General features: G+C 28.8%; 1 protein-coding gene across 2 annotated transcripts; it reads left to right on the forward strand.

Moving 5' to 3' along the window:
- The first annotated feature begins 3,719 nt into the window (after positions 1–3,719).
- Positions 3,720–5,461, forward strand: LOC122602215 (receptor-like protein EIX2). 2 transcript variants are annotated; one of them, XM_043774938.1, is made up of 3 exons: positions 3,722–4,098; positions 4,194–5,131; positions 5,289–5,461. In XM_043774938.1, exons 2-3 carry the CDS (start codon positions 4,215–4,217, stop codon positions 5,320–5,322), a joined length of 951 nt encoding a protein of 316 aa, XP_043630873.1. In that variant the 5' UTR covers positions 3,722–4,098; positions 4,194–4,214; the 3' UTR covers positions 5,323–5,461. The 2 variants fall into 2 exon arrangements, with proteins under 2 accessions (XP_043630866.1, XP_043630873.1); XM_043774931.1 differs by having other exon boundaries at positions 3,720–5,131.
- The last annotated feature ends 9,668 nt before the right edge of the window (positions 5,462–15,129 follow it).

Consider the following 15,129-nt stretch of genomic DNA (forward strand, 5'->3'; position numbering starts at 1 on the left):
ATTCAAGTTTACACTCATTTTCAAAGAAAAAAAGAAAATTATAAACATAACTTCCACTAATTAAATCTTATATATTGATTTTATATTTTTTTATTGAATGCATCACATCACATGATACATGTATTTATAAAAGATTTGTCAAGCTAGTAGTTTTGTGTTTATTTAATTAGGGATGGAAATCCTATAAATTTGAAGTAACTTTATAAGTAAAGTTAAAATATGTTAATCTTAAGATTAAAATCAAAGATTATAATTCAAATAAGATTTTTGACTTTTGACTTTTCATTTCAATGAAACAGTCAAAATTCTTCAACTTTACTTATAATATTGATTTCAACTTTGTATTAAAATCTTAATCCCTTTAAATATAACTGCTAGTATTGTTTTATTTTCTATTTTAATTTTAATTAATCATTACCTTAAACACTTCGAACTATTATCCGTGGAAAAAACTATATATACGTTTCTTCCTTTTCATGAGTACATTGTGTTTTTGTTGTTTATATATTTTTTGGTAAGAACCAAAATTCTATTCCGGATTTCCAGTGGATAGTTTTTAGCTATTTTATAGCCTTTATTAAAGCAATTATATGTTAATAGTAAAAACAAGCTCTAAAGCATAATTTATAACTAGATTTTAAACTCGTATCAAATACACGGGTTTTACAACATTATCAATATAAGAATTAGTATATAGAACAAAAAATACATATATGTTAAAATGTAGAAATATATTTAAAAAGAGCTGAAATTTTCAAATGTAAATACTGAATGTTAAATCAAATCAAGGTTAATGGTGTAACATGGTTTCTTTTATACAAACTCTTTTAGAGAAGCAATATCTTAACCACAATTGACTGGGTTCCTATTGATGTCTTGCAAAAAAGTAATTTTATTTTCGTTAACCATAGTTATTTAGAAAACTAAAAGTTTGTTCGTAGGTTTTCAATGATTTTGTGTGTTGTGGTTTTATTTGTAAGGTGCGGAATATATAAGAAGAATCTATATCCTAATATAGTTTGATTCTAATTAACAACAATGATTATCCTAATTATAGTATAATTACAATTACTAATAACAACAATATTACAATTAATTGACTGCAATTAAATAATATAAAGTAACACATTATTAATCCAAATGTTGTAACCTCTCTAACTTTCTGATATATTTTGTTATCAAATAGACATTATAAAATAAAGTATTAATTATTATTAAATTGAGTTAAAGTGTAAATTGGTGATGGAAAACCAAAAAGTGTAAATTTATTACTTTTAAAATGGGCTAAACTGTAAATTAGTGATGAAAAACCAAAAGGTGTAAATTAATCTAAACATGTGTTGATTTAATTAATTTTCAGAAGTTGAGGGTTGTAATTGGTCAATTGAGGTTATGTTAATTGTCTTTTAGTATATATTAGATTTATGTTTGTGGCAAATACATAGGTTGTTTATAACATTTTCAAGATAAAAATAATTGATAAATTTGTAATTTAAATGGTAAAAATGTAGGTAAAGAAAAGTCAAAAGATTATAATTATAGATATGTAAACACATATATTGTAAGTTTTAATAATTAATAAAAAAAAGTTTACAAATAATATGTTTAAAATTTTATAATTAGTTAAATGATGAAAATTAAAAATTTCTCAAGTTGATGGCTACAAAATAAAATTCCTATAATTTAGGAATTTCGTGAGGGTAATGGAAATCAAAAAAGTGTAAATTAGTGAAAATTTTCTCTAAAAATATATTTAATAATATAAATGCAATATAAGAACATTGATGAAATCGTTTAACTTGTTCAAGCATCAATATCATGTCAAGACTTGTTATTGTATTTGTTTTCTTAACAATACATTTAAATAAATATGTTGTAGTTTTGTTTGTCATATTTGTATTTCATAAAAGTTTTGAATTATATAAAAATGATATAAAATAAAAAAATGATATAATTATTAATTAGTATTAATTTAAATGTTGTAACCTCTTTAATTTTTAGATATATTTTTTTTATTCGATAGACATTATGGAATAAGGTATTTAATATTATTAAATTTGAAAGTGTAAATTCGTGATTGAAAATCAAAAAGTGTAAATTGATTATTTTTAAATAGGGTTAAAGTGTAAATTGGTGATAGAAAACCAAAAAGTGTAAATTGATTATTTTTAAATAGGGTTAAAGTGTAAATTGGTGATAGAAAACCAAAAAAGTATAAAATGAATTTTTTTAAATAGGGTTAAAATGTAAATTGGTGATGGAAAACCAAAAAAATGTAAATTAATTTAAACATGTGTTGATTTAATTAATTTTGAAAATTGAGGATTATGATTGGTCAATTGAGGCCAAGTAAGTTGCCTTTTAGTGTGTATATATATATATATATATTTTGAGGTCAAGTAAGTTGTCTTTTAGTATATATAAAAATTGAATTATATATCTTTTCTTTACCAATGATAACATTTTATAATATCTCGACTCCTTATTTTATAAGTACCACAAGTTTTTTACTTTTATTATTATCCATTACTTTTATTATATCATAATTTTTTTAATAAGATATTTGTTCTTTTATATCTATTATATTGTATCTTAATAGGATTGTTAAAATATTCTATAATACAACTGCATAGAATATTAATATACAATACAACCAATGTATTTTTTTTATTAAGTATCTTTATATTTTTAATTTTTATGATTACTTTAATAATTTTATTAAATAAATTGTTATTGTTTAAGTAGTTTTTCTTATTAACAAACTTATGAGGTAAAAATAATTTATCATTTTTGGTATTAAGTTATTATTATGTGAATGTTGTATATAGTTTTTATGTGGAGATATATTTTGGATTATTAATCTTATTTTTAACTAATAATTATAGTTTTTATGTTGTATGGTGTTTAATCTAGTTAATAAATATATTTAAAATATAATAATTTTAGCTTTGCCTCTTAATTAATTTTTTTATAAGTTGTTTATTTTTTAGTAGTCACTTATATATATATATATATATATATATATATATATATATTATAATAGTTAAAAAATATGGTTTTTATATTACCCTTATTAAAAAATAATCATGCTACTACTTTCTCCAACTTATTACCACTCATGATGCCGTACATCGTGAGGCGTAAAACCTTCTAGTTAAATTTATTCAATCATTGTCTTAAACTATTATCAATGAGAAAACTAGATATATGTTTTTTTCATTTTCATTTAGCGGGTTTTACCAACTGCCGACAAACATTAAAAGTATGTTTTACTGGTTTTATTTTTTTATATAGTTTTATTACAAAGATTTGTTGAGCTAGAATTTGTCTATTTATATACTTTTCCGTCCCATTTTAAATGTAAGAGTTTTACTTTGTATATCTTTTTTCTTCCGACTTTGAACGTTAATATTTTTTTTTGTAAAATATAACACTTGATAGATAAATAAATAAATAAATAAATAAATATATATATATAGAGAGAGAGAGAGAGAGAAAGAGAGAGAGAGAAAAGTGAGTATGAGGCTGTTATGCACGGGTGAAAAACCCCTCACATACCAATATTTTAATATTTTGAATAAATGTTTGGCCCCCATGATTTTATGGTTTAAAAAAAAGGTATGTGAAGGGTTTTTCACCCAACTTAGGTGCCTAACAGCCTCATATTCTCTTCTCCCATATATATATATATATATATATATCAATAGATAGAGCTTTCATGACCTACTAAGTAAAACAAACAAAAATATTAACGGTCAAAGTTAAAAGAAAAAACTTAAAATGTCAAATAAAGACGTTTAAAATGAGATGTAGGGAGTTAAGTTATAAATGGACTAATGATTACCCCAATGCTAATCCAACCCAACTTGTCTTATAACTTTTAGCTCGACTGATGACTTCCTTATTCCAAGCCAGGTATTCAAGTTGTTGCTCTTGGGAAAAACCGTTTCACCGGAAGACTCCCAACACATTTATGCAAGCTATATTCTATAGAAGTGTTGGATTTATCGCATAATAATATTTTTGGAATTCTTCCAAGCTGCTTGGGGATCATGAGTACCTTGCGAGTGATGGATCTTACAAGTAACAATATGACGGGTAATATTCCGAATTCATTAGGTTCTCTATCACTACTTGAGTCAATACACTTGCACAACAACAAATTTAAGGGTAGTCTCCCAGTGTCTTTACAGAATTTGAAAAGGTTGGTCACCATGGATTTGGGGAACAATTTGTTGACAGGTAATATCCCTCTTTGGATTGGAAAAGAACTATCAAAACTTAAAATCTTGAATCTCCAATCAAATATGTTCATGGGTATGCTTCCTCTTGAACTATGTGAAATCAAAACTCTTCAACATTTAAACCTGGCAAATAATGTAATAAATGGAAGTGTCCCTCATTGCTTTCGTAACTTAACTGGTATGATCAAGGGTGATATCGAGTTACCACAAGAAAGTGATATATTTTATGAAGAAAATATTGAAGCTTGCATAAAGGGCATTCAACTAAAGTACACTAGCACAATTCGGTTTCTCATATCCTTAGACCTCTCAAGCAACAAAATTATTGGTGAAATTCCTGATGTGTTGATGAACCTCAAAGCATTAACAAATTTGAATCTTTCGAGAAATGAATTGAGTGGACATATTCCTACAATTATCGGAAATCTAACGTCAATGGAATCATTAGATTTGTCGATGAACAAGTTGTCCGGTCCCATTCCTTCAAGTTTAGCTAGCTTGAACACTCTAGGGTATTTGAACCTATCATTCAATAAATTATCTGGCTCATTACCAGTTGGAAATCATTTCCAAACTTTTGATGATCCTACTATGTATGAAGGGAACACCGGACTATGTGGATTCCCACTATTGAGTTGTAAAGAAAACAATTTATTAGACACTCATGTTGGTGATGATAAAGGTGAAAATGGTTCAGAATGTATCTCATGGTTTTATGTTGGTATGGCCCCAGGATTCATCGTAGGTTTCATGGGACTTATTCTTAGCTTGTACTATATTCGGATTTGGAGGGTAATTTACTTTGATGTGATAGAGAATGTTTACATTTTTCTAATGGTTTCATTTATAGTGACTTTCGTTCGACTAAAGAGAGTTTTTCTAATGAGGTATGTGGATTCACAAACACCATTTTTTTTCTAAATTTATCTATATATAAATTTATTTAAACATATGTTTGATGTTGTGTTTTGACTATTAAATGAATGCAATGTATTTAAGCATGTGGTTGTTTAATCGAGTATTTAGGGTTCAAAACATTTATAGGTACGAAATTTTGGTAGGGACATTCGGGTCATGAAGCGGATATACTTCAAGACTATGCTTGAAGATGCTTGAATTGTATGTTTTATTGAAGAAAAGAGGTTTTTGATGTTTATTATTGTTTTTACTATAATTTTTAAGAAAGGTAATTTTGTATTTCAGTATTAATTTTGTTATAATTATGTGTTTAATAGTGATGCATAGGTTGTGTATTATTGTAACGACCAAACTCATTTTTGTAATAACTAAAAAGATATAAGAAATTTTTTTTTTTTGAAAGATGCGCGTCATTTTTCATCAAACATGAACTATGCGCCATATGTATAAAAAACATGCGCCGCATTTTTTTCATAGTAGGCTCCCAAATTTCAGATTTCCAAAAATGCGCCGCATGGACCAAGATATGCGCCGCATTTTTATACCTGATAGAAACAAACTCAATTTTAACCACTTAACTCGACTTGTAACTTTTCCAACTCAAATCCAAACTTCATAACACATAATCCTGAACCCAAACATTCATTTGACACGATACATACATCAATTACAAACATAGTCTTAGACCAAAAGGATCACCATCATACAAATGGGTCATTTAACCTATTAAATGACCTATTTACCTTAAACATGTCAAAGTGCAAAATCCATTGACTCAAAATGCTACTTGACTACAAAATTTTTATACCAAAAATATACATGTTTACTCAAAATGACATGTACCAAGAGCCAAAGCCATCAAAGGGATTATCTACTAAATTTACCCAAGTTGCCAACCTTCAAAGAGTCCAAAACCTTCATGCTTACTTCAATTGATCAACTCTTTGCTCTTGCTACTACCAACTCCTATAAAGTGATCAAACAACTAAAATATAAGCAATGCTTAGTGAATGCATACACATATGATCATAATCAAGTTGTCAAAACATCAAATATCATTTATAGCCTATCTTTTGATAGCCATTCATTCATAACAATCATAAACATAAAATTAACACAAATCATTTTCTACATGGCCATGGATCATGCTAGCATGACTTTACCCACATACTAGTCTTTATCATACAAATTGGCTAGTAGGAACTTACCCACATACTAGCTCACATAATCAAAATCACATTATGCTAGTAGGAATTTACCCACCTACTAGTTTTCATATTCAACACACATATGGGTCATAGGAATTTACCCACCTATGACCTCTAATAACAAGAATATGATCATAAGCATATACACTCACCTTAAACTTGACTATTTGACACTATTAGGCTTAACAAAATGATCTTCACCACCTACACATTATGCAATATATATCTATGAGTTCTACAAAGTCAACTCTTTCACAATCATCTAACTAAATTCACAATGAACTCTATCATTATGGTGTTTGGCTACTTAAAACAATTCATCACAATTTTCATAATAATTTTCATAACATAATTCTAGCCAAACGCCCAAAAACATAAGGTTTATCAATGAGGTTTTATCATAAAAACTTCATTTGCATTAACCCCAAATTTCCCCTTTTTAATTCCATTAGGGTTTATTTCTAAAATCCCCACAATAACAAAAACCTTAATTCCATTAAACAAGAACCCTAATTTCATAACTCAACAATTAGGGAGGATTCTTACCTCAAAAGAAATATAAAACAAACTAAATCCAATTTCCTTCCTTTTCTTCTTGCTAAATTCGAACCCCACAAGGCCACCACAATCTCTCAATTAGTTTCTTAGTTCTTCAATTAGATAGAAGAATTTAGGGGTGAATTTCATATATTAATTTTGTGTAATAGAAGATTGTAGAATAATTTGGAGAGGTAAGAATTTAAGAGAGAGTTGTTAGTGAAATTATGAATCATCAAGTAATGGGGTTGGATACTCCCTCCACATGCAACGTTATTTTTCAATTTTAGTGGGTATTATACCCACTTGCCACTAAAATTCCAACTAAATTAACCCTTTATCTCAAAAGAAAATACTAGGAAATTAATTTAATGTCAAAACTATGACAAGGGTTAATTTTATATTACTTTAAAATATTGGGGTGTTACAATTATCTCATATTAAGAAGAGTTTGTTAGTTTATTATATGTCTTCGGGGATGTTGTAAAAGGTTGATGGGCTAAAGTACATTATGTTATTAGACATATAAAGAACCTTCTATGAATTCTTGAGCATGCAAAAGAGCAAGAAGAATACCTAACATCCATATTGACATATTTATTATTAAGAGAATAAATAACACACATTTGATCATTGTTAATATTATTAATATGATAAATATATTGGTATGATGCGTTCTTCATGATGATATATTTTGAAGGAGCAAAACGCCTTTAAAACGTAGTGAAATATGTTTAATTAGTTGAGCTTCATTGTGATTTATTGTATTGAGGTTTTTTTAACATCAAAATATTTTATATAATAATCATTTGTAATCTAAAAAAATTTGTTTATTAAAAAAATGACACCTTTAAATAAATTTTTTTTTCATTTTGTAGTACCTGACTATGTAGCACCGAAACGGGTACGACGAAGGGGTACGAGAACAATACGGGAACGGGGAACGGCAAAACTGAAAAATCAAGGATACGGGTACGACAATAAAAAAGTATACAAATATAAATTATATCAATTTTTATAGAGAAATACGTACTTGAGGCTCGAAAGATTATGTATACTTGTATATGTATAATTGTATAATACATGCTTGATCAGTAATCACTCATTGAATGTTTAGTGTTTAATAATTGGTTTTGGAATAGAAAAAAATTAATGTTGATCAAATTGTATATAATATTAACCTGTTTGGGTTTGGAAATAGAAAAAGTCCATTAAAACCTTGATATTAATTAGAAACCGTATGAAAACTTCAAAAAAATGTTTCGGTATCTATAGAAAACTCAAGGGAACGTTTCATATGTGTTTCGTACGTGAAAACATATCCATGGAGTTTCTGAAACAGGTACGGCTACCTGTTTAGAGTTTCGGTGCATCATAGGTATCTGAGAATGATAAGAACAAATTACTTAGAGACGGTTATATAGGCTTAAAATTTATGTCTAAACATGCCTAATAAATTTAACCATGATATCTAGATTTTATTATTTCTCTTTTATTGTTTCTAACTTCAATATTGTCATGCGTTTTCATGTATAAGTCTACGAATTTCAGTCATATATATGGCAATTCAATGAGATGTGAATTTTTTACTTTACTAGATTATAAGATTATTGGAAAACATAAATATAGATGAAAGATGAAAAAAGCAAAATATATATTTATAGTATTCAATATGGACAAATACAAAATATATACTTTATTTATACTATCTTATAATAATTATTTTTCTCTCATGAAAGTGTTAAATGCAAAATTATCATTTTACCCTTGATAAATTAATTTACATCATCAATCCCTTATTTCTAAAATATCTCCACTACCCCTTTACATAAATTACATTAAATCAATTACTTACACACACCACCACCAACAGTTCGCCACTACCACGACAGCCGTCTCCATCAAACCGCCGCCGCAGCGTGCAGGTACATTGCTATATTGATAGATATAAATAGATTGAAAGACTAGAAAACCCCTCATCTGTGAGTCACATGGGGGTGTTAGCTGAGGTAGAAAGGATAAAATACAAACATTATCTTTTTATAAAGAACTTTGAGTGATGTTTTTGCTTTTCAGAGATGAAACATGACTATTTCAGTAAACCACAAGGAAGATTTGTGTCATTTACTCTAATAATAGTTACAAAAGTGGCTTTTGATTAAATGAGTAACTATGGCAAGGGGATCAATGGGAGTACGTAACTATGTAAAGCTTTGAATAAATTCTTGAGTAAATTACCCTTTTCGTCCCTAAGGTTGGCACGTTTTTCACTTTTGATCCCTAAACTCTAAAAATTACAATTTTGACCCTAAAGTTGGCCAATTTTTTCAATAATCGTCCTTTGGCCTTACGGCGTTAAAAAAATGGCTGTTAACGTACGGACGTGCTAGACACGTGAGGGCACTAATGTCATTTCACCTTACACCGAGGGACGAAAAGTGAAAAAATAGCTACTTGAAGGACGAAAAGTGAAAAAATAGCTACTTGAAGGACAAAAAGTGAAAAAATAGTTACTTGAGGGACGAAAAATGAAAATCATACATATAAATTTATTCTTTCATTCTTTCTTTTCCGATAAAAATTTTCGACGAGACATTTATTTTCCCTTTACCCCCAAGCCTCTCCAATCACCACCACCAAATAACCACCAACAACAGCCTCGCTACCAGCCACCGCCGTCTATAACCACCACGAGCAACTGCCACCCACAGCCACCGCCGCCTATAATTACCACCAGCCACCGCCACTACAATCAACACCAGCCACCACCGCCTACAATCACCACCAGCCACCACCGCCTACAATCACCACCAACCACCACCGCTTACAATTACCCCCAAACACCGCCATCTACAGTTACCTCCAACCACCTCCGTCTACATTCACCACCAACCAACCGTCGCCACCTAGAATCACCACCATCCACCGTCTTCCTTTCAATTAAAATCAAAATTTAGAAAAGAAAAAAAAAAGATGACTAACATGTTTGAACTATAATTTGTTTGATTGGTTGTGTTTTGAATGTCATGAATTTGAGTAAATGATTTTGTTTGTGGTATAGATTTGGATTCAAAGTCGGAAAATTCCATCGGTAAAAATGATCGGAGAAGATGATCGGAAAAGAAAGAATGAAAGAATAAGTTTATTTGTATGATTTTCATTTTTCGTCCCTCAAGTAGCTATTTTTTCACTTTTCGTCCCTCAAGTAACTATTTTTTCACTTTTCGTCCCTCGGTGTAAGGTGAAATGACATTAGTGCCCTCACGTGTCTAGCACGTGCGTACGTTAACTGCTATTTTTTAACGCCGTAAGGCCAAAGGGCGATTATTGAAAAAATTGGCCAACTTTGGGTCAAAATTGTAATTTTTAAAGTTTAGGGATCAAAAGTGAAAAACGAGCCAACTTTAGGGACGAAAAGTGTAATACTCTTTTATGCTTAAATTTTTAAGTGAAACAGTCTATAACCAAATTCAATATACAAAAGTTATTTAAAATATATTTAAATTTAAATTGGTAGATATGACAACTACAAAAGGAAATTTCGTGTTATGACATTGTGACATCAACCTCGATCTTGTTGCTTCTCATGCTTCCCTCCCTTTACAATTCACAAAATTACATTACCTATTAGCTACTCCATAGCATAACTTTTTTATTTTTTCTACTATCGTAAATACCAAATAATTTGTTATTTTTTTTCTAATTCTTATATAAATTGTTAACATCATTTACATCTACATAGAATAAAGAATATAATTAAAAAGTTGTAACTTAATATTAATCACCTATATATAACTTTTAGTGAGAAAAGTTAAACACCTAACAAAGAATAAAAACAATTTCATTTTTAATTTAGTAAATAATATAACACCTACTAAACGATTACCACCTCCAACCTTTTGTTTCCTTTGCTTATACAATTTCTTAGTCTCACTAAACTATTAACTACGGTTTATACAAATTTAGAATGATGCATAAAATGTTACTAAATCTAAATATATGCTTAATTGGAATTTAAACTATCTTTTTACAATAACAATACACTAATATAATTACAATAACAATACACTAATATAATTATTGATAATTAAAACATTAGTGAATAAAAAATATTAATTGAAAAATACAATTGTAAGTACATAATAAATAAAAATTACATTAACCAAAACTTACAGCTATAATCCGTAATCATGATATAATCCAACACGGGCGGTACAAAGTCTACTGGTATTGTATCCAACTATCCATGCAACTTAAGAAAAACCAACAAAATCTCCCTCCATAAGTAGGAGAGAATAGTTCACACTTTATGTGACTATCTTTTTCTCTTGACAAATTATCTTTTTGCATATGTCATAATTTCTTACATATTTTTCACTTAGTTATATTCTAATTCATCATGTTTTGATCATAATCATTAGTAAATATATGCCAATAAATTAATTTAAACAAAATTTGAATATATAAGCTTTCACTAATGAAAATGTGTAACATTTAGTATGTAAAATAAAGTTATAAAAATGTCAGAAGTTATGATAGAACCTATAACCTCCCACATAGCACAAGTACCACATTACCTCTTAAATCACCATGATTTTTGTTTGTTTTTTTGGTGAACAAAATAAACTATGTTCCGCTAATACAAGTTTAATTGTTCTCTCCCCTTACCCTTATTAGATTTTCTTCCAAAAGCAAAATATAATGACCATAGTTTTTAATACCAGCATGTGTCACACCTAACTTTTAGCATCATGTTTCATTTATGGTCAGTTGTTAATCTTTAAAAAAGTTATATTAATAAACTTTGTTTTCCTTGAGCTTTAGCTCAATGGTTATAAGACCATCACCCTTTGCATGAGGTTTTGAATTCAAGCCTTGGGGATGACATAAGAATTAAGTCCTTTTTTGAGGGTTTGGCTTGAGTATACCCAGGTTCAAGTCTGAGAGGGTAAGGTTTACCCATATTAATCGTCGTGCCTTCAGGCGGATTAGTAGGGGGTTTTCCCTCCATCGGGTATTTGAAATAGACATTTCTACTTCGAGGGAGCTCTCTAGTGCAGATCGGGTTAAGACACCATATGCTGGACTTCCCGTTGTCGAATCGCGACACAAAGTTTCCAACGAAATTCACCTTTAAAAAAATGATAAACTTTATTTTCAACTTTAATTACATCAGTCTAAGTATTAGAGCATCAACCAGTTTAATCATTTTTTAAAAAATATATCAAATTAAAATTTTACCATTTTTTATATTAAATTATTTACTATATTATATTTAATATATATAAATATAGATTATATAAAAGATTTTTATGATTTATTAAGATTTTGTTTGAATAGTTATGATTTAACATATTTGACATAAATCATATATTCAATCATAATCTCATTATTTCCATCATAATCTCACAGTTTTTGATAGTATATTATTATAACCTACGAATGATACTGTAACTATTAGTTACTTATTTATGTTCTTACTTAGCCCCTTATAACATATAAATTTAATCTAGAATCTAGTTGACTATTTGTGCCTATCTTTGTTTCTTGAGAATTCAAGTCACTTTTGACCAACACTATTTACCAGTGTCAATCAACCGTCATTATTCATCTCTCTTTACTGTAGTCTTATCTTCCAATTTCCGATTTACCGCCTATCACCATCTCTGTTTCTTTGTGGTAAAACTTAATATAGAAACAAACATGATTTCCAATATTTAATATTTTTACTTTGCAATGTTGGACTTGTACCTAAGATCAACTTTTTAAAGCCACTTTACATCTTCATTTTCACTTCACTATTCACATCAACTTTACAATCATTTCAAAGAAATCTCTCTCCCACTTTCCCTCTCATACACATAGAGTTAAATCTAGTATATACATTTAGATACATAAATCTTTAAATAATAAGAAAAAAATTTTACTGTGTAAAAAATGTATAATAAAAGAGATATATATGAATACTATTGATTATACATTTGAAACCTGATTACATATAAATTTCAAAATTGCATAGTTGAAAGTCTATAAAAATACAAGGGTGAGAGGGATGTATTTAAAACAAAAACTCAAAAAATACTACCTCTTAAAGTTTATCTCATCAAAAAATTATGACATCCCTTATTATCTCCAACTATCACCAACCTAAGTATTGATATATGTATATCTATCTTTTTGCCGATCTACTATCACCACCACCATCTTTGATGACCACCAACGTCGGCGAACAGAAATTTGAGTTGAATCTTGATCGATCTAGTCGGCTTAACAGATTTGGCCGAATCCTTGACCAAGTCTGCCGAGTTTGACCATGTTTGCCTATGTCCGACGCATTGACCGATTTTTTGTCCAAGTCTACTATTCGTTGACCCACCGATCCTTGAGACAATCTCGAGAAATCGACCGAGATGGATGATTTTTACAAGCTTGATATCTATCGAAAGATGTTTCAAAGTATATCAAATTAATTATGAAAAGAATGTTGTTCCATGTGTCCAATCAAATAAAATTGACGGCTTATTAGCAAAGTATATGTACCATTGGGTTTCCCACCAAGGTTCTAAGTCTTTGGAGGCGAGTAGTTTCAAATATTTTCGTACTAGAATTGTTTGTCTTTAAAGAAAAAAAAAAGTTGCTCCTTCACCAAGTGTTGATACTACATTTATTCCTCCAGAAAAGGTTAAGTTTGTCAACGGCTTTTCTAGCTGGTAAGCCATTCTATTTATTTTTTTTTTGCTTGGATAGACAGCTTTTCTAGTTGGTAAGCCATTCTATATATGTTTTTCTTGCTTGGATAGTCAATGGGTTATTGTCAAGGGTGAATTTCATATATGACATTAGTGAACTTCGAAATATCATATATGACCAACTAAAGATCTAAATATCAAAAATGCCACTATTAAACAAGAAATATATCAATAACAACCACATGATTAAATTTAATCAAAAAAAATACAATTAAATCCTTCAAAAATATAAACAACATATTTAATTTACAATTATACCCATTTTCTTCTAATCATATCCTTAATTACATAAAGTATATGCATATCTATAATTTCTGCTTCCTCATAAACTTCGGTGTTTTCCTTCCCTAAATCTAATTCCTAATCTCACAACGTGAAAATGTGTGTGAAAAGATGATGGACCTCTCCTCGATTCAAATATATATCTAAATAAGCAAATATTAAAACCTTATTGATACTATAGTTGATCAATTCCAATTTGTATGTATCAATACCTTTTGGTTTTTCTGAAATTAAAGTCTAAAGTCAACCTCTGAATCTTCAATGGGTGAGAATAGTCTTGCCACCAATAGTTTTAGTCTTTTGATAGTATACAAAAGTGAAACAAAAGAACAATAAATTTTGCCTTAACCTCATCCTTGCATCGACAATTTCATTATCTAAGGATAAAAGAGAATTAGACACAACCTTGCATCGACAATTTCATTATCTAAGGATAAAAGAGAATTAGACACAACCAAAAAGCCTACCCTGATGTTGTTATCTATTTAGGGATTAAAGAAAAGGATATGATGGTAAATTGCAAATATTATCTAGAGTTTTAATGGATAATAACGTTTTATCTATACTATATTATAAAGCAGATTTTTCCTAGATTTTCAACATTGAACTTGAAATTTTCAATATTGATTTTAAGTACTTTCCCAAAATGTCTCTCCTATCTATTCTATATTTATCTAAAATAACTATAATACCCTTTCTATCTTCTCAAATCTCAACCAATCATCTTTTTTCTCTCTCCTCAATAAATCATTTATTCCTCCAATTCATTCAAAATCTTTTATCTCAAAAACCTTACATCGATAAATTATAAAAATTGTATGGGTGTTCTTAAAATTTCATGCTCTTTCATTAGAGATGTCATTCAATATACTTTCGATAAATTTTTAAATCCGAGGGCGGAACCCGTACGGCTAAGGCATTTGACTATCATATACTATATGACATATCAACTCCTATAACCTATCATACTCTATGACCTAGGTATCACCCCACCATCTCACCGCCGCAACGCGCGGGTACTTACTCTCGTTTGGAATAAATTCAATCATTTGCATATTTTTGATATATTAAAAGTTTAATAATGACATTTTTGATATTTAAAAATTAAATTAGACATATATGATATTATAAAACTTACTAGTACTAGTGGCATATATGATATTCTCCTTATTGTTAAGGGTTTTGATTACA

Source organism: Erigeron canadensis, chromosome 1 (genome assembly GCF_010389155.1).
Source record: "Erigeron canadensis isolate Cc75 chromosome 1, C_canadensis_v1, whole genome shotgun sequence".
NCBI lineage: Eukaryota > Viridiplantae > Streptophyta > Magnoliopsida > Asterales > Asteraceae > Erigeron > Erigeron canadensis.

Excerpts from the sequence above, each read along its gene's own strand:
- LOC122602215 (XM_043774931.1), top strand. The coding sequence starts at position 4,053 with ATGAGTACCTTGCGAGTGATGGATCTTACAAGTAACAATATGACGGGT. Across the intron at positions 5,132-5,288 it reads AAGAGAGTTTTTCTAATGAG|GTACGAAATTTTGGTAGGGA; the intron begins GTATGTGGATTC and ends AAACATTTATAG.